Source organism: Anser brachyrhynchus (genome assembly GCF_964034855.1).
Source record: "Anser brachyrhynchus genome assembly, chromosome: 5".
Lineage (NCBI taxonomy): Eukaryota > Metazoa > Chordata > Aves > Anseriformes > Anatidae > Anser > Anser brachyrhynchus.
In genome coordinates, this window is record NC_137699.1 from 60,469,121 (window position 1) to 60,489,446 (window position 20,326).

The 20,326-nt window shown below is 40.9% G+C and overlaps 3 protein-coding genes across 6 annotated transcripts in view; 1 reads left to right on the forward strand and 2 right to left on the reverse strand.

Annotated features, from left to right (window-relative positions):
• Positions 1–699, forward strand: part of DHRS7 (dehydrogenase/reductase 7) — a 23,810-nt gene extending 23,111 nt beyond the window's left edge. For both annotated transcript variants that reach the window (XM_080595667.1, XM_080595666.1), the window contains one exon: positions 486–699. In XM_080595667.1, coding sequence (XP_080451793.1) covers positions 486–521 — 36 coding nt within the window. In that variant the 3' untranslated portion in view covers positions 522–699. The remainder of the gene's footprint in view (positions 1–485) is intronic.
• Positions 1–2,693, reverse strand: part of LOC308196540 (uncharacterized protein) — a 35,722-nt gene extending 33,029 nt beyond the window's left edge. The window contains exon 1 of the mRNA XM_080595668.1: positions 2,113–2,693. Coding sequence (XP_080451794.1) covers positions 2,113–2,293 — 181 coding nt within the window. The 5' untranslated portion in view covers positions 2,294–2,693. The remainder of the gene's footprint in view (positions 1–2,112) is intronic.
• A 137-nt stretch (positions 2,694–2,830) lies between these two features.
• PCNX4 (pecanex 4) lies at positions 2,831–19,479 on the reverse strand. 3 transcript variants are annotated; one of them, XM_080595651.1, is made up of 12 exons: positions 18,444–19,479; positions 15,655–15,710; positions 14,283–15,009; positions 12,482–12,661; positions 11,876–12,390; positions 10,972–11,072; positions 10,700–10,822; positions 10,195–10,558; positions 7,541–7,644; positions 6,052–7,088; positions 5,382–5,568; positions 2,831–5,013 (listed from the first exon to the last, which is right to left on the reverse strand). In XM_080595651.1, the coding sequence occupies exons 3-12, from the start codon at positions 14,969–14,971 to the stop codon at positions 4,762–4,764; spliced, it is 3,552 nt and encodes a 1,183-aa protein (XP_080451777.1). In that variant the 5' UTR covers positions 14,972–15,009; positions 15,655–15,710; positions 18,444–19,479; the 3' UTR covers positions 2,831–4,761. The 3 variants fall into 3 exon arrangements, with proteins under 3 accessions (XP_080451777.1, XP_080451779.1, XP_080451778.1); XM_080595653.1 differs by having other exon boundaries at positions 11,876–12,015; positions 18,444–19,477; XM_080595652.1 differs by lacking the exon at positions 18,444–19,479 and adding an exon at positions 17,683–18,437.
• Between the last annotated feature and the right edge of the window lie 847 nt (positions 19,480–20,326).

Sequence of the window (20,326 nt, forward strand, 5' to 3'; positions counted from 1 at the left end):
GGTCTTGCCTCTGATCTTTACCACACAGGCCACGAGTTGAGAATTCAGCATTAATGCAGAGCTGAGCTGTAAGTCAACGGCATTAATTATTTAATGCAGTTTGAAATTAAGACTGTTGACAGGCTCTCCCCTAGGTCTGTCTAGTTTTTGTATCGGGCGTGTAATCTGAGCACCTCCCCAAAGTACGTCAAGCAGCACTACTGTCTGTCAGGTCTCTTCCCTCTCATTCACCTCCCAGAAGACAGACGTGCAGCGTGGTGTTTTGTTCTCGCAGTGCTGCTTGGCCTTTTCCTTACTGTGCTGTTGTTGTACCATGTTAAAGTACTCCAGAATCAGAAAATGGAACAACATGTGCAGCTTCCTACCTTCACCTTGTAACTGCCCGCTGTCAGAGGCTAGTTCAAGCAAAATAACACTGGGTGAAGGACTTCAGTGCAGTAGAGGGTAGGGAGGGGAAATACTGACTTAACTTATTCTTACTCCAGGACGCTGATGCCTCTTACTTGAGGAAGCTGAAGTAAGGAGAAACGGGCAAATTCCTGCTCTACTTGTGCTAATGCAGAGAGAAACTTTTTCACGTTGCCTGACTGCAAGCAAAAACTTTTTTTTTAATCTGTTGTACCATTGTCGTCATGTAACTTGACAACTCTATCAAGCTGTATACACACTTGGTGAAATAAAAATCAGTTTCTAAACATACCTGGTTTTTATTATTTTAAGCTTACAGAAATTGAGATGGGGCCAAGTATTGTTGTTTTTCTGCTGCGATACTAACAAATACTTGGTGAGCAGGCTACAAATCACTTACCCACAGGATCCCATTTCCCTCATGTTCATGCCTAATGGACCTTGAGCAAAAAAAAACAACCAAGTAGAAGCTTGTGATAAAGGGTCAAGGATGTATAGGCAGTGTCTGGGAAAAGATGATATTTTTCATCTTTGCCACCAGCCCCAACGCTGTTGTACAGTTGGTCTAACAGCAAAATGGGTGTTATCATGCGTTTGGGGGGGGGGGGGGGGGGCGCTAAGCTCCTGAACTTTTATCACAATGTTTAGAAACCTAAAGATCAAATATTTCTAAGGGCCACTTCAGAGTTCACAAACCTCAGTGTGCTGGTTGTTGGGTGAAGTCTGAGAATTGGGCAGTGTAGAGAAGCAGGGAGGAAGGACCAGAGCACGACAACATACTTGCAACCTGTCGTAGGTAGTGCTCAGCTTTGCACTAAACCTGGCACATGTTAAATCTATAGAGCATCGTGAAGAGAAGAGGAAGGGAAAGAGTGCCAGTAGCAGAACAGCCCGTAGCTACGCGAGGGGAACGCTGCTAATGAGAACCCCCCCACTTTCATGTGAGATTACTTGGAGCCAAGCAACAGTGCCAGACCGGAATTAGGGCAGGCCCTGCACTGTGGGTGATCTAAGCATGAACCAGCGCATACAGAGCAGAGGCAAATCCCAACGTTCCTGGTGCTGGACAACAGCGGTGGCCAGCTGATGACCACTATTATTAAAACTTCTGCCATCTAGTTAAAATCCAGTTCAACCGTTAGCTGAAAGTACCTCTCTGTAGTGGTCGCCTGTTTACAAGCTTGGTGACCTCCCTGCTGTTGACAAAGGCCCCAGTGATGTTTGGATGCACCTCTAGCCACAAACTGCACAGGTAAAAGAAAAAAAAAAATCCTACTTCATGATAGATCGTTCAGCAATCGTAAAACCCTAACAACCCAGTTATAAATTACTGAAACTTACCAAGTATAGCAGCACATAAGTCAAATGTGACATTTTTCACGTGACATTTAACAAAGATGAAAAAACTGTCTAGAAAAAAATGACTGATCAAATGACAGGTGTCTTGCCTCATGCGGTTCTGGAAGAACAGAAGGTTCATTTCACTCCATTAAACTGATTCCTGTTGCTTTATGGTAACATGAATGGGACTGAAGCAGTCTCCAGGACTTGATGTTTTTTGTGAAGGCTAGAAAAAAATCGTTTGGATCAGAAGGGTAAAAATCCACCAGTAAGCACTGACATTTGTTAGAAAATTACTTTAAAACTGATCTCATTAAATAAAGATTCTTTTTCAAAGCCCGAGTAAAGGTGTCTTACGCTTACCTTTGCATGATGAACGTCGCAATCTGTAAAGCAAGTAGGTTTTGGGAAGAATGTCAGCAAAGCTGATGCACACCTGGTTAAAACGGTACAGCAGGAAAATGGTGTGGTGGCCTCTCAGAAGCTCAGTACCAGATACTCCATCCAGTAGTACGCCATCAGTATTGTGAGTAACAGCATGCATGCTTATGAGAGCTGTAGACACCACCAGGCTTGCAGGTGCCGTAAGTTCTTGATAAGTCGAAGAAATGCTCCAAAACAAACGGGACAGTTGGAGGAACGAGCACACAAAATATCACACTTAACAGAGGCAGGCAGTTGCATAAATTTGGTACAGAACAAGAGGCTGTAACTTGTGGTTCTGCCAAAAACAAAATGAATCTGAAGAGGGTTAGAAAATCATAACACGAGTCAGGGTCATACTGTTGCAAAACACCCTGGAATGTGTGAATTGGCTCAGTGCGCTACTGAATAAGGGGCTGCAGAACACGCTGCCTGCAATAGCAGGGGACAGGATGTTACAATGCATTAGAGCCTAGCTCTACATTCCTCTCCATAAACAGGAATTCTGCATGTAAGTAATTCTATTCCTCCATCTGGTACCAATCGAGATCTCGGCTGGAATACCAGGGCCAGTTACCAGCACCGCTTTCTAAAAGGCTGGGTACCAGATGGAGAGAACCGGAGGACAGCAAGAGAAAATGATCACAGCTCTCTTCAGTCTGTTCTCAACTAGTTTATTTGGTTTACAGGAGACAAAAAATGAGGGCAGAAATTATAACCATCAAATAACAGACCGCTGCTGATGAAAAAAAAAATAACTAAAACTTCTGTAACCACACAGAAGACAAGTCAGTAGGAGGCGTACAACAAGGCAGGGAGGTTTAAATTCATTTTAGGGAAAAAAAAAACACAACAATCCCTCTCCAACTGTTGCAAGAACAGCAAATAACTAGTGAACTACTTGATAGGCTCATCCTATACTTGGTATGAGATGTTTTAAGATGGATTACACATTTGCCAGGAATAGTTCCTTTTGACAGTGAGCTGAAGCACGAGCTCTCTAAAAGCCCCTTCCAGATCTGTTTCCACGATTCTGCATTTCCGGATACAGTTCATGGCCAACCAAGGCTTTTTTTAGGTTATCAGCACTTGGCTATTTATGCTCCTGCACACCAAACAATCACTTTCTAAAAGCTGATTCCACTAATACTCTGTGTGAATTTGTGTGCACTGTTAGAGGGCTATACCTTGGGGTCTGACGTTTGTTTCGTTACCACTTCTGAATTCCATTACAAGATTTGCATATTTCTTTAAAATAACTTATGGTCACCAATGGAAACAGTCAGTTAACAGCTTAGCATGTAGTACACAGTCCTGTGACAAATTTTATCCAATAGGAAAAGGTCTTAAAGGTGAGGTGTAGAAGTAATAAACATGCTCCAATTAAACAGTACTGGGTTTTATAAACCAATACCAAAACGGTTACAGAGCAGATCTCTTTGAAATCGATCCTAGTTAAAGACAGACAATTATTTACATCCTGCTAAGCATACACCAGCAGTAACTACACTGTAACTACCGATCTACAGAGAAAGTACACTCACGTGCTAACGACGGGTGGTAATGACCAGGATAAACACATCGCTGGAGAGATGACCCAAACCTGTTTTCAAGGAGACCTGTAGTACTACAAACCAACTGCCAAACTCTGTTCTAACCTCTGCAAAGGTTAAAAAAAATAAGAATTCTATCAAAGACGGCTGGGTTCCTCTCCTCCCACCCCTCCACCCGCAATCAAGCTCTCACTGTACTTGTGGAAGACTTCTTAGTGGTGTGGACACAGGTTACACACAACTTGTATATATATATATATATATAGATAGATAGATAGATAGATACGGATACTGGAGGAAGGAAATAAAATTAATCCATTCGGACTTAAATTCCTTCTCCCCCCTAATTAGACATGTTCACGTTCATCAGTAGGTCACAGGGTTTATCAGTGCATCAGACCGCACACTGTTTTATACAAATTGTCTTTGACCCCAGAACAAGCACTTTAGTAAAAATCCTCCCAACTTTCTTGCTAAAGCACATAACTGATAACTTACTAGAGCTAACGAAGATCACCTAAAGTCATCTATTATAACAAACGCTAAAACTGAACTCAGTCCAATACAAAACGACCAGAATAAAAAAATTCATATAAATAGTCATATATACACTTTGGTTACCAACTCTGTGGTTGACGGTTCTACAATGAGCTGTAACTTGTCAGTGCAAGTCACCTGTCCAACTATTAAAAAGAAAAAAAAAATCAGAATGCACCAAAAATAGTTAATGATCAGAATCATGCTGCTCTTCTCTAACCCGGAGAAGAGAATTTCAGCATTTCCTGGCTCGTCAGCCACACAGGCAATGGTGTCTCAAATGTTCCAGCAGCAAGAAAACCACTCGCAACGTCCTGCCTGCTGAAGGTTCTGGCTAGCACCATTTCTGTGCAAATTGTGGACGCTGGCTTGGCACTGCCACCCAACGCCATTACGAGAGTAAACTCTTACTTCTAGCGTATAAATGTAGCATGAGCATGTTTTCCAACATGCAGGTGGAAAATACAAAACAATAATAATACAAAGTGCTACAGATAGCCTAGAACAAAGGCAGATGCAGAAGCTCGGATGAATAAACGGGGTAGCCAAGAGGCGGGTCTGCAGCTTGCACAGTAAGGTTTCTCAGAAGAACCGGGTGTGCCTGGATGCTGTAGCGTTCTTCATCATCGTTCGTAGCATACAGCAGCTCCCAGGACAGATTTGCCCACTGACCCCGGATAGCTTCATCGTTAAGTTTTCCCACTTGTACTAACAATTCCTGGAGAGTGAGGACTCGCCCAGTGTAAATTCCCTTCAAAAACAAACAGATCAAAACGTTCAGTACATGCTGAAAAAAGACAACGCTTTAGCTACAAAGCCCTACATGACGCTTTGGGACTTCACATGCTACGAACACCAGCCCTCTAAAGTAGCAAGCTGTATAAACTGGTCTCCCTGATTCAATTCTTCCATCTTGGAACACAATCAGCAAATTTTACTGCATCTGAAGAACAATGCCTTGTTATTTCCAACAACGGTGATGTCAGTTCCCATCTAGTACAAACACAAATTTGGTTGCACAGCTTCATGTTTTGGAACACAATAATGGGGAGAGAAAAAACAAGCAGTGGAAAAGAAAACCAAGCTTTGACATTGCTAATCGGTAATTTTTCTTCTTACCATGTTTGGATCGTGTCCCAGTGAAAAAAGGTATGGCTTTTCCTGAAGAACTGCTTGCTGCCACTCCAGATCCGATACCAGCCCGATGTACCAATCATTTTCGTATTCTTCCAGATAGTTAACTAGTTCTTTGAAGTTCTCAACTGGCCCCAGGCTTGCTTTGTCAACCATCAGTTTAAAAGTGTATCTGAAAGGTACGGAAAGACCTACAGTAAGCACTGCTGCAAACGACAGGAGGAAGAAGGCCTCTCAGCAGTGCCAACTTTCTAAGTTATCGCTTGTCAGCAGAGGAACTAGGAGTTAGTAGGCGCAGCTTTTAGCTCACCCAGACATGAAACACATTAGCTGAAACATCTTTCCTTCACCTCACTGTTACCTCTGCTGATAATGGAAAGTGCCAAACATTTAACTCCATCACAATTCAATTAGATTTTGTGTTTTTCCCCACTTAAGAAGGCAGATTTCCAGTATTGGAAGCAGCTGCAGTGGGGAAGGGACTAAGGAAGGCTATCACAGGCTTCACAGCTCAGGGTTACAGGCAATATTCATGTAGAAAGAAGCTACAAATATCTTTAAATGTTATGGTTTTAAAATAAACTACTCTTAGCAAACTGATACTTTCAAAGCCCAGTACTCCTGTCTCACTGTTAAAATCTGTGAGTCTGTTTACCTGAATGCTTTCAGGGCAAGCTGGAACAGCTCTGGTTTGCCCGTTAGCCAGTCCAAACCAACAGACCATGGGATGCCACCGGTGTATGCTCTGAACACGTGGCTCGGGGCTGGCACAGTGTTATCCAGTCCGAACAGACCAAAACAACACGACAACACACCATGGACGTACAAATCTTTCAAAGCTTTATCTTTCATGAGGTCTTCAAGTAAATTGGAAGGCTTTTCTGTCAGATGAAAAAAGTCCAGCTGACTCAAAATGAAATGGTACCATTCTTCTGGAAACCTCTGCCGCATTTCATTGACTTTCGAAGTAGGCACCGGGGCTGTTCGCCATTCCTCAGGGATGCTCAACAGCTCTGAGTACGAGCAACTAAACTCAACCTGAGGTACAATTTCTTCCTGTTTTCCTTTGTCTACAGCAGGAAGCCCAAGGACAACAGCCCTGTGTAACTTATCTTCTGGTGACATTTCCTGTGGGACATCTTGGCTCTGTGTTTCTACAGATCCTGGAATAGAGAGATGTACTTTTGGTGTCATTCCCAAATGTCCCGGTTCTTTTCTGTCTCTCATTTTGCCCCTGGGTTCGAGATCAAAAATGTCACTATCATCAGTCCAGTCCTCAATTGTATCAACACTAAAGCTATCTTCATCCCTCAGCGGCCTGGGTGTTTCTGCTGCACTGCTGTGCTGATTTTCTGGAAATGATCTTTTTCTGTTCTTGTCCACACTGCCCAGGCTCTCCCATGTTTTTGATTTTTTGTAACAATACTGGACAAGCATCCATACAAGCACTTTAATGAAATCATCTTTCAGGTGCTTCAAATTCTCATGGGAGTCGATTATTCCAGATAATACATTTCTGGCATCGGAATACAGTCTCACAGGTAGAACAGTACAAGGAGTCAAAATGTGTCCAAAATGGTCGTTAGGAGAAAGAATCTTTGTGTGCTCCTGGTGTTCGAAGGCTGTTTCAAAAATCTCATCAACTCTGTGAGCTTCAGCAGCATGACAGGACGTTTCCTGCAATTCTAGCCCCTAAAGCACAAACGAGAACAATCTGGGTTTAGTCTTCACCAGTACCTATGCTTAAATACTAGCAAGTTCTGTTTTCTTGCAACATTTTTCTCCACAAATGAAGACATGCTCCATTATCAGTATTTCCAGAAGTGAGTTACCTACAAATCTAACTAGACATAATGATAACCCCAAAGCACTCACTACGCTGTTAGACAGAGATAAGAGTCTTACGAAAAAGCCAACAACTTTGCCTCATGCAGATCTGTATTAACTAGCTTACTAAAAATGTTATGTTACAAGACAGATGATAAATAATTTCACAACTGCTAAGCACGTCAGCTGTAAGACCAGTTAATATAGAAATAACACTTATCTTAAAAAATTGACTGTAACATCAGGTAAATTAATGACATTGCATAAGTAACCAGTAAGTTACTTATACAGTAAGTTAATCCTCAGCATGCACTTACCTTAATGTTAACACCACAATAAGTGAAGCCTTTTTCTAGCACCAATATCCACATCAATCTATCCTGAAAACGGCACAGGTAATGTGATCCAGGTAGGGAGAGACCTAGACAAGAAAAAACAACAAAAAAAATACCCAGAAACTGTGGTATAACTGTAGCATTATATCAATGAAAGCCTTTTCCACATGCCAGCTAAGGAAATCAACTGTGTACACAAAACATCCAACATAAAAATTAATTAAAACTGGCTAATTAGTACCCTAGAATCTTAAAAGAATTAGCTGCAAAGGTAGATATTGAAATTGTGGTGCTATCTTTGAAAACACTATGGAAAAGTGTGGAACCATTACAGAACCACAGGACTACAGTATTCATACTCAACCAGGGTTAAGCAACCCCACCCTCAGTTCCCCTTGTGGACATGACTTTCATGATTAAATATCATCTTTGGCTGAATTTCCAAGTGCACAGTTCCCATGGGGGTCACTTGGAGATCTAAAATTCTTCTGACTGCTGAATACAGTTCAGAATCATCAGCTAGCACATGGGTACCTTGATGGCCCTATTTACTGTGGAGTACAGAGCTTACTTGTCATGGGGGAAATAAAAATCTAACTCAACAGGAGTTGGTACCTACACTACCATTTCCTAAATTAATTTGTCTGCATTCTGGAGGGATTAGAAATATCCCCCAGGATGCAAAATCCAGAGTGCTGCAGAACTGTCAGACTACCAATGACATGGTGTTGTACCCATTTTACAGATACACAAATAGAAGCAGATAAATCAAGACCTGCATTTTCAGGAACACCTATTTCTAAGGGCTTCTCTTTAAAGATATGTGAGCCAGTATCATACACACTGAACGCCAGCAACAGATACAGTGGGAATCACCTGTGGTCTTTCTGAAGTACCCCCATAAGTAAATAAATAAATTCCATCACACTTTCTTAAGGTTGACATCACTAAAAATGCAGCTACACAAGAACAACTGGAATTTGAAAATTAAGATCTGAACATCAGGTCACAGTTCAAATTGATTAGTATTAAAAAATTCCACAATCCAGCTCTCACTGTAAAAATTAGATGACTTATGTCCAAAAAAACATAGCATTGTTTTTCTCTTCTACCTATTTCAGTAAAAAAGGCAATGCCAAACTTCCGAGCAACTAGTGGTTATAATCTATTTAAGTTACAGCCTACTGTCAGCTCCTCCAATTCAATGGTGTTGTTCTTAGCACGACAAGGTACCTTTAGTGCCAGTTTACAACTTGCTTCTGCTCTCTCTCACATCCAAGTGATCACTCACTTGCAGGGAGAATTTCAGTTTTAGAATGTTGTAAAATGGAATTAGTGAAACCAACCATTAATACCTAGTTAAAATTTAAGTAACCTTTTCTATCCCAGTGAGCTAATGAAGTACATTTTCTTGCTAACATTTTGCAAAGATTTTAATATTTTTCTTGCTAGCTGTTAAAGCTACTAAAACTCCTTAACATAGAAAAAAGTATGACTTTAAATTAAAATAGAGACACACAAAGTGGTATGTCTTCAAATTTTAACTCATCGGAGAACGCAACATTTTTTCTTCCTTGAAGATGTTCATTCACAGATTTTCCCATTAAAGAGAGGACATTTTTCCCATAAAGACTGGTGTTTTAAATTATTTAATCTGAGGTCACCACAGTCATAATGGCAACGGAGAAATAGAAAAACTCACACACATACGCTAGTAACAGTGAAGCATCTCTCTCCCCTTTAGAGAAAAAAGCTTACTAGTTTTTCTTTTTAATAATTCTCCACCTGTATTCTAAAACTGCAGCAATATTTCCTTGTAAAGCACTTGCATACATTCTTCAGGAAAGAGTGATTAAGGTTAACTTCCACTCTAAATATCAGTCCAACTTTTCCAGTTGCAAGCCATTTTCTAAGAGGCTTATGTAAATGTTTATCTTTTGTCAAAGAGCAACGAGCTCTTGATTATTTATGTTACACAAAGACTGTTTCTCTAGAAAACGAGCTTGCTATTTTAACAGTTATCCTGTCTCCAGCTGGGAAAAAAAAATCAGCATTTCTTCACCTCTGTTTATGTAAATCTGTGAAATACCCATCGTGATGTCTTTCACAGGTTTTTAGACCAGAAATGTTGTTACAACCTCACCCTGACTGCCTGCATGAGATATGACATCGTCTCATCAACTGTTTCTGGTCTCAGCTGTTTACAGCTAGTTAGTCTGCAACATGTATTTTACAAACATCCAGTCCATATCCATCCTACCTAATTAATGTATCCAAATTAACAAAATCACCTTCTGGTCCTTGAACAATAGAACTGATAAAAAAGAAAAGCACGTATGTAAACTCCAACAGCAGGTTGAAACCTCCTTCTCTTCACTGTTAAGAGAACTCCTCAATACACTTGCCTCTAATTAGGTAAGGTAAATCCATAGCACCTTTTTTGTTCAGTACAGAAAGATTAGGATTGATGCTGTTTCGTCACTGGTTTGTTCAAATGAACAATCGCTGAATATCAGATTTAACCTACGCATTTGAAATGTGGTTTCAATCAGATGCTGATTCTCATATTCCCCAGCAAAATCACACTTCTCAAAATATTTATATACATTCCATCACAGTGCTGCTAGCACACCTACCTAGGCTACCGGCTGCTAATGCAGACTGCAGAGCAACAGCCAGACTTGGAACCATCTGCTGGTAGTACACTGTATCAGAGCAAACACACGCTGTAGCGCCCACGGGTCCTGGCCAGCTTCGGATAGGCCTAGGAAACCCAATCAAAAATACTGGTAGTGTGAAGAGTGGCAGCAGCGGAGAAGAAAGAAGGGCAGAGAAGGCAACGAAGATCAGCAGGATGGGGAAGAAAACCACATTCAGTGTGATTAAGGTGGCGGTAGATTTGCGACGTTGTTTTTTCTCTGTCCACGATGTCAAAAGAATGGCTATGGCGAACTGCAGCTTTGAGACAAACTGAAGCAGTCGATCCCGTAGGACACCAACCTGCAAGACACGTACAACAAGCACGTGCTTATTTATACTCTGTATCAGAACACATTCAGCACTGCTAAAGCTGCCTTATCTAGAATAATTATACGAAAACGAAGCGTGATTATCACTGACAATGATAATTATGACAATTACCAGCAAGAGTCTGATTCCTGTATCAAGGCTCCTGTTCCACCAGAGGTCTGGACTGAGCACCAACATTTGCGCCACTGACACAACCACTATGTCCAGCAGGGCATTTTCTGTATTCTGCCATACCTAAAATGGAGATACGTTAGACATACATTTAAAAATGTGTTTATCTTTTCTCTACTTTCCTGACCTGGAATATTTCTTCCAAGTCATTTTAATACTTAAACCATGTAGAAGAGAATTTCTTAGGCTAATGTAATTAAATTTTGAATTACCATCCTAAATATTCTTGTGAATCCAATGCAAACAGACACAGAATGAAGATTTTGTAGCGAACGGTCTAGTGACAGGAATGCTATCATAGCAAATGGAGACACTGTAATTGAAACAGAAGAATAACTGATTTCCTTTCTAAAACACAATTAAAATTTACAGAGGTAAAGTCTTATTGCAGAATGGAAATCTTAGTGTAAAAAGAGAACTCCTCCCTTCATTATTACAAACTCCTCTTTGTGTTACACTTCCAGGATATCAAACAATGTATTTGCACTACTGGCCCAAGACTGCAACCATTTATATCAATGCTTGGTTTTTACTTATTACTTTGCTTGTTTCCCTAAGGATAATGGGAATACTCATATTAACAAGTAAAAATAAACACGGAATAGTGCTCATTAATCCACTTCCCCAAAATGACACTTTTTTAATAAAATTAAATGAATTTAGGTCAAATTTTGGTTCCACCAAAGTAAACAAATTTGTCCCAATCTCCACCAGCAAGGGGACTGTTCCCTTTAACTAACAAGTACAGTCAGCTTCAAGACTCCCAATTGATTTTATTTACCAAGTACCTTTGTTAAAATCTAGAAGAGATTTTTTTTTTCAAAAGTGCATACTGATGTTGTAAACAAAATTCTTTAAAAGGCCTTGCTTTCTGAGTTGGAGTTTTTAAACGCTCATTTTCTTACGTTTACCTCTTAAGAAAATCAGTTATCACTCTCAAATATTCTGAACCAATATTAATTACCTCAATGCACAATCAAGCAAAACATCAACCAATATTTTCAGCTACTTGTTTTTTCTTAGTTCATTCACAGTCTTGCACATACAGTAATTCTAGTGTTGTTTCAATCTCCCTAAAACATCATCTAACAAACAACAGATAGTGTGTATTCCTACCTAGTGTTAGTAAAATCCTCCTGACAACACCAACTTTCATTAGCCTTCTTTGCTTCTCCATGAACACAGTCACAGTCCTGATATCCTTTGGATAAAAGGGGTTTCGGAAGGTTCCAAACAAGTACACTCTCTGAATCTCTCTAAGAATCCACATAATTACAAGCAATACAATCAGGATATAACTTGCTATAGCCTGAGGACTGGCTTTGGAAAATGATGAAAAGCCTGCAAATTGATGCAGCAGGCCAGCTTCTATGAGAGCGAGTGTCAATACAGTCAAATAAAAAATAAACTCCCTCCACCCAAACTGTATTCTAAGACCACTGCGCATATATTTAGATTTTCTGGAGGCTAAATGGCTGATCATGGTGTGTTTGAAGGCAAAACCAATCTCGCTTAGGTTAAGACTCAGTATGAACCCAAATCCAGTCATGAAGAGGATCACACCGAGAGTGCTGGGAATGAAATACGATGCTATTGCTGTTCCAGCAGAAATGAGAAACATTACTAATAACCTGTGAAGGAGAAAATAAAAAAGATTTGCTTGAAAAGAAAAAGGTTATAAACAATATTGCTATATTTTATCATTATATAAACAAAATTTACTTTGTGTTACTTGACATAGGTGAACCTCCTAGTCCAAACTCCAACAGTTGTTCCATTCCCCACAGAAAAAGTGCGTCAAGCGGGGGCAGAATTCCCATTGCCCACAAGAACGGCAGAAAAAGAAATACGATGTGCAAAATCTGGTTTGTCTGCTCTATAATGGGTGCGTTGACAGCAAACCTGGAAAGAAGAAATGTATTTGACTTCTGTGAAGGAAAACATAACTGATGTGTAGGAAGGCTTTTTGTTTAACTAGTACAGTAAATCCAGAATTATAAACATTACACATTCAATCTACAAAACCTCAACTGCTATTTTTTAAAAGGAAACATGAGGACATAAATTTATGCTTGGGGCAGTAATACATCAGCTAGAACACTGGAACGCTGGCTAATTTTTTTTTATTAAAAAGTTTGGAAGCTTTCACATTACACAGATGAGCCAAATGTTCTAAGTATCCTAGTTATTTTGATACTATTGTGACTATAAACTTAGAAATACTTGTACAAAGAAAAGTCTAGAAGCTCTAAAACCTCAACCATTTTACCAAAAAAAAAGTTAAGTATCATCTCAAAACTACATAAAATTTTTATGCAAGTCCAAGATCCAAGATGCAAGCGTTAACACTAGAATTGGCATGTTGCCTCCACATCAAGGCATCTACTCTCTTCAGGAATGTAAAATGTATTTTGGTATATAAAAGCTTTTGTATCTTTCTGTAAAAAATATAAAAATCAATATTAGAAGTCTGCATACATCCTAAGCCATACATAGTTCATCAGCAAGCTCATTTACTTAATGTTGGACTGCTAAGATACTTGACTTCTCTCTACTTCTTAGTAAATAAATAAGCAAGCCTCAAAAGAATTCGGTCAGGAATTTAAAGGTTTTTCTCCTCCTGAATTTAGACAGAAGAATTTGGGGTCCAAGACCATGTGTGTAGTAACTATACTGTAACTGAAGAAGCAGCTAGGGTAAATGACTGGCAAAGACATCTCCAAATGCAAAATTAGTAAGATCAAACATGCTTTTTTAAATGCATTTGAAGTACCCCAACCACAAAATATGTACATGTGACAATGTGATATAAATTTCACCTGACAAGGAGAAAGAATGCATAAAGTAAAAAAAAAAATCTTGCTTTAAGAGATTTTACAAATGCTTCAGCTAAGGCATTCGTCTGAAAAGTGGAAATATAAAACAGTCTCCCATTTGCACAATGATGTAGTTCTTCCTTATTACTAAAGCATTTAAAAATCCAAGTTCAGAATCCGCATAACAAACACACAGCAACGTTCACAGTTGCTTATCCACTCATTAAAAGCCAAATTCCTGCTATTTTGGCCTGTAATTTATAACCTGCTGCAGTGGCTTTGCACAGACTAAATTAGAAAACATTGCAGGACAAAATTTGGATATAAATCTGGTACTCCTGAAGTTTGCAGTGTTTACAGTTCCAGATCAGGAACATGTTTTTGAGAACATATTCTTTAAAAGGATGTTGACGCAAATGCTCTTGTACAAAAATACCGAAATCAACTCTGTAGAAGACACTTTTAGCTGTCCCTAACTTAGAAGCGTCTTGAGGGCTCTCTCGGGGGCTTCTGAATTTATATGAAACACTAAAAAAATTTAAGAACAACTTTTTATGCACAATGTAGCGCATCATTGTCTGCTATATGCTCTTCTAGCTTCTTTTGGACTTCCTACAGTTGATTGAAACCTCAAATTTCATCTTTCTTATTAAAAGATATACACAATAACCATTACTTTAATTAGCAAAATGCTGCATTAGCTTTACCTGTGTGCAAGATCCACTGCAATGAAGACAAAAATGTAGAAAGGTCTCATCAGAGCAGTGATTTCGTAAGTATCCAGTGCTTGGAAAGTAGCTGTTTCGGTAGCTGTGTTTATGATTAGCGAATACTCTGCTATACATACAGTCACCCATCCAAATACAAAGATCGTAACAGTTCCTCCAATGTTGCTATACAGCAAGGTTATTCTGTTTGGCAGCAGATACCAAGTTCCCAGCCCACACAATACCCCTGCCAGAAACGAATGAAATACAGTGTTGATTATATACTTCTTGCCAGGAATAATAAATTTTACTGTCTCTGAACCTACACAGCTGGAAAATTCAAACTCATCTTCATCTGTTAGTGTATTCTGAATTTGCATTCTTTCTACTGTCACTGTTTTCTGTTTTGCATATATATTTGCCATCTGAAGGATAAGTGCAGTAACAAACATCAGTCCTCCTGAAAGTGCTGCAGTGTAATAGTCTTTCATAACGTCTAACTGGTACAGAAGTGTTCCTACTCCTCCCAAAACCCATGGCATCAAGAAAAGAATAATCTGATTCACATATATGTAAGGAGGGGCACAATAGCCTAATTTAAACCGGGGACCTCCCAGCACAGTCTGTGGAAAGCGCTTCAAGAAGAACTCCTGCTTGTAATCATTCAGCAGAGGTACATCTGGACCCATTCTTATTACTCAGGAATGCTGGATGAATATCATTTTTCCTGTAAAAGAACAGAAAGAAAAAGAAGGGAACATTACCAAATCTGGAATGCAAAACTTAACCAGGGATTTTTTTTGTCCTATTTTCATTTATCAGATTGTAGCGGAATTTTAACATGTTAGTGTTAGTAAACATTATCTTAAAGCATCCATAGAATTTGCTACCAGAATACAACTACTAAGCAAACACCTAAGATGTAAAAAGACTATTTTAAAATAAAATAAAAAAATAAAAATCATTTTTACCCATCAGCTTTTTTAGTGTCATAGAATCATCACAGAATGGCTTGGGTTGGTAAGGACCTTAAAGCCCATCTGGTTCCAACCCTGTGCCACGGCAGGGACACCTCCCACTACACCAGGCTGCCCAAAGCCCCATCCAGCCTGGGTTTGAACAATTCCTGGCACCCTGTGCCAGGGCCTCACCACCCTCTGAGGAAAGAATTTCCACCTAACATCCACTCTAAACCTCCCCTCTTTCAGGTTAAAATCATTCCCTCTTGTCCTATCTGCCTGTGTAAAATGTGCTCCCTGCATAGCCTAGTCACCGAACAGGATCTCTGTGTGCAAAGCACCACATGAGACAGACAACAAACAGTTCACTTTCTGTATCCTAAAATATACAAAAAAAACAAACAAAACAATACTTGTGAGTTGTAGCAGAATTGGCACATCAACATCTTCTTTATGTCAACGGAGAAAGCTGAAAAAAAGGAAAAAAAACATGCACGTAAACCTTTACAGTGAATCATCAAATAAAAATCAGGTATGAATACTCATTTAGAGGGCATCAGACAATGTAGAAATAATTAATGCAAGAAGGTAACTACAGTATTCAAATATAATTTTATGCTACTGGTCTCAAAAGCAAAAACCCATGGATGACAAGTATGAATACTCCAGGTAAGACACAGGGTGAAAAAACATCACAGAGAATGCAATGCAGAAGAATTTCATAAATATTACTACTTTAAAAAAGAGATGCTTAATTTTATTGTGCAAGTATTGAAATTCTGACTTCCTTCTGCTGGACCTGTATATCTCATGAACACCAATTAGCTGTCACTACAGATATAGTAAAAATAAACTCTTTACTGCCATGGAGTTCCCAGCCACCATGATTTCTTCGTTCTACAAAACCAAATGCTTTCAGGTGCTTTTGAGTACATTTTACTCCTCACATTTAAACAGATACCAATGATTTGACTGCAGGCAGATACTGGTTATCACAGGTCTAAGCTAGAAACAGCGCCAATGAGATATCTTAAAGGCCATTGATAGGCATCATCACAAATGGAAATCTGCTTTCAGGGTACACCAAGTCAACACACACCGCAATGAAAAGCAGGTCCCCGCAGGCTTGTTAACTACTCTCCATGAACACTCTGGATTTCTTTTTAATTGTAAAAATTCCAACATGGAGTCTGTAAACATAGAACATGAAATACTGAAACCATAAAGATTTTTTTGGTTTTACTATTTCAAGCCATTGTAAGGTTTTTTTGTTCTTAAGCGAAGGAGAAGGCAGGAGTCAGTCATAATGGAAAAGACACATGTTGACAATGAAAAGGGGAATTCATCACAGCCAATTCAAGAATTTGAATATGTAACAAGGACACACCCAATTAAAAACAATTTTAAAATGTAATTAAAAAAATATATAATTCAGACAATCTTGTCTATAAAAAGAAACACTGCTTAAAGAGCTACATATGCATGAAACAAAGTTGCTCTGAAAGTTAAACACAGTAGATTTATATGTATGTAAAGGCGAGATGAGTTTAAAAGAAATGTAGAACCAAAAGGTGCATAGGTTTCCCTTAAAAACAGTTGTCTGGCAGCTGTGATTTTCTGCTCTCTCTAAAAAGGTCTATTTTTGTTTCACGTTTTAGCTTGCATTTGTGTTTGTCAGTTTATATTGCTAACAAAATGTTAACAAAACATTCCTCTCACAGTTTCTGTGTAAACAATAGACATCTTTGTGCGAGACAAAATCTATGCACATAAACAATATAGTTCTACTTGGCTGCACTCCAAAACGTAAGAAGAGCCATAAAAAGAAGTGAGTTTATTTATAAACGACCAAGACTTAAGCTCAAGAAATATGGAAATGATACTGTCAGCTATCCTCCTGGCTTCCAAATAGTCAGGTAACGCGTTAGGGCTTCAAAGAGGCACTCGTGCATGTCTCGTTATTTCTGTGCAAAGCCCTAGCAACAGGACTCCACACATTAGTAAGTGTTTACAGGACCTGGCTTCAATATACATTCCTAACATACGGGCCTGGCCCAACTGTGACAACTTGCCTGGTTACCCAAACAGTCTGCACGACAACAGTTTGTCATCACCGGCAGGGATCTAAGTGACTTAGATACTATCGTAACACGGATGATAAAAGGCCTTTAACACCATAAAACCATTTAACGTGTTAACCCTGCAATATCCTCCCTATGTCCACATTGCATAAAAGAAAGTGAGACAACGCAAATCTTGCATAAGTTCAGGCAGCAATTCACATGAAGGCGTGAATTTTTTTCTAGGTAAACATCATCCTTCATATACACTGATGACAGATCAGTGCGGTTTGGTTTTATTTCAAGCAGATTACAAGAGAACATGTGTACAGCTCTCAGTCATCTAAGCCGCTGAAGTGGGTAAGGCTTAAAACTACTTACCTAGGTGGTCTTCTTTTCACACGAGACTAAGTAAGGGTTATAAGCCACCTGCTAGCACACCACGGACAAACGCAAGCATGGGAGGTGCAGGGGAAGCTGCAGACAGCCCCTGCCTGGGCAAATCCAGATGCACCTGTGCAAACCTACATGCTAAAATGCCCACATTTCCACCCATTTCATGGTTAAAGATGCAGCTCTATGCCAGACCGGCTTCCCACCCACGGAGATGGTTGGGAACCTCTCCCCAGCGGTGCTGACACCAGACCCCCGGCTGAAGACACAGCCTTTTTGGCTGCCGGGCTCCTCTCATGGGGAACACGTCCCCAGGTGGTGAGGTAACCCCTGGCCCGCCTCCAGGCCCACCTCCAGCCCCACGCACCTCTGCACCTGACGAGGCAGGCCCCCCGGCAGGTTAACCACACTTGCTGCCCAGCGACCTCTCCCTCAGCATTTCTGCAGGGCAAAGAAATCCAGCGACCTGCCAGGCTGCCAACAAACACCCCTCTGCTGCTTTTTAACTACGGAGAGGACGGGGGGCGGCTACCTGGGGGCAAACACAGAGGGGGGGCAATGCCGGTCTGGCGGAGCCAGGCCCCGGCTCGCCCCTCTCCGCCTGCTCCAGGGAAGGGCCCGGCCGCTGCTGCACCCCCCGGCATGGCCGCACCCCCTCTTCACCCCCGGGGGGCAGGTGTCTGCACCTCAGCAGCCGGGGCCGGCGAGAGGCAGCCGTGATGAAGAGCCTCTGTGAGGCGGGCACCTACCTCTGGCCCGGGCTCGGAGCAGCTCAGGGGATTTGCGGGGCGGTGGGGAGAAGGGGGAACGGGGCTGAGCCTGCGGCGGGAGGAGGAGGAGGAAGGACGGTGGAGCGCTCCCCCCACACACACACACTCCGGCCCCACGGCTTTCCTGAGGGAGCGCGAACGACACAGGCCGCGGCCGGACGCTCCTCCCCGCCGGCGGGGCCCCTCCACCCGGGTGCTGCTGCCGCTGAGGACGGCGGGGAAGGAGGAGGAGGAGGAGATGAGGGAGGAGGAGGCGGCGGCTATCGGCAACGCTGAGGCCCGGCCTCACGGCGGCGGCGGCGCCCCCTCCCCTCAGCCCCTGCCGCCATTTTGTCTCCGCCTGAGGGACGAGGCCGCGCGGGGCGGCCGGGCTGCCCGGGGGAAATGGCCCCGGCCTGAGCGGGGGCTGCCCCGGGCGGCTCCTCGGGGCGGCTGGCACACGGGCTGCGAGGCGGTGGCGAGGGGCTGGCCGCCTTCCCGACCCCGCTGCGGAGCGTCTGGCCCCGGGGCAGGCCGGTGCTCAGCGCTACCGCTTCCCTCAGAGACGCTGGGTGTGCCTTCCGCACGTTGCTGTCGTCTTCCCGTTGTAAAATCAGGCGTGAGGGACCCGTGGCCTTCTAGCGGAGCCCCAAAATTAAATGTGAAGAGAATCCCTCAGCCCACACAAGAGCTGTGCCAGGGGATGGCCACTGCTGCTGTCCCAAATCCTGTAGTGCTGCTCTCGGAGTATTGTCCCCCTTCCTCTGATGAATTCATTGCCTCAGGTTTCCTCAGGTTTCTTTCTGTCCCGCTGAGAGCTGCCGTAAAAATTTCTGAGGCTGTTTTTTAATCACGTATTTAGTTACTTCTAATCTTCCGATAATAACAAAAATGAAAAACTGATCAGACTTGTCTGTTTCCTTAATTCTTACATTTTTTACATGAATATTCAATATACAACATCCTAATAGTAAATTAAAATATTTAGCACGAATAATCTACAGCATTCTGGAATCATATTAAAATAGTTTTCTGCATGTGGACATCAGTCACGTTAATGGTTTATGTAAATCAGTTTATGTAAATCAAACTAAATCAAGATGAAAATACTGGTTCTAGCCTCAGGTATTGAAAGGTGCATTCTCAGTTTTCTTTTAGGTTAAATAAATGTTAGCATTCACTGGCAAGTTGAAATTTAATTCTATACTTTAAATACTTTTATATACTTTTAAAAATACTTTTCCTAATTTAAATCCTTAATGCAATACTACTTAATATGTCAAATTTCACATATTAAACATTGAGAATATTTAATGGCGTGAGCACGATATAATTTATATCTAATAATACTAAAATGTGTAACTATTCAATAGGACATGCATAAGTCTACTTTAATATCCATGTTATGACAAACACTATATAAATTCTTAGAAACAACTACATCCATTTTAATCTAAATCCCTAATAAAATTTAACACACTGGCATATGCTTAAAATTTCAGATAGGCCAGGAGGATTTCTGTTATAAATTGAATTTGAATTAGAAGCATTATAACCTTTTTGTAAGCTTGTTAAACTTTGTTATTCAGAGACAATAAAAAGACAGATTGGGGTATCCAATGTAAAACCTTGGGAACACTACCAAAACAAAATGCTGATTAACATTTACTGAGTTTCTTTTAAATGAAGTTCAATGGTATAAATAATAATAAGTGTCCAGCCTGCTGGAAAATAAATGCACATATCTCAAGCTGTGTGTGTTCTCCAGGTTCCCTGACTTAAGATTTATTCCCTCTGACCTTGAAATGTATCTCTGGCAATCTGATTAAAACTAAATGTAAGGTAAATAGCTTCTCTGTACAATTCACTAAGGTCTGTAGAAG

Coding starts and splice junctions, on each gene's coding strand:
- PCNX4 (XM_080595651.1), bottom strand. CDS start 14,971: ATGGGTCCAGATGTACCTCTGCTGAATGATTACAAGCAGGAGTTCTTC. Junction 7,645..10,194: donor ATTAGCAGCCGGTAGCCTAG/GTAGGTGTGCTA, acceptor TTTCTTGTCTAG/GTCTCTCCCTACCTGGATCA. Junction 5,569..6,051: donor CTTGCCCTGAAAGCATTCAG/GTAAACAGACTC, acceptor CGTACCTTTCAG/ATACACTTTTAAACTGATGG.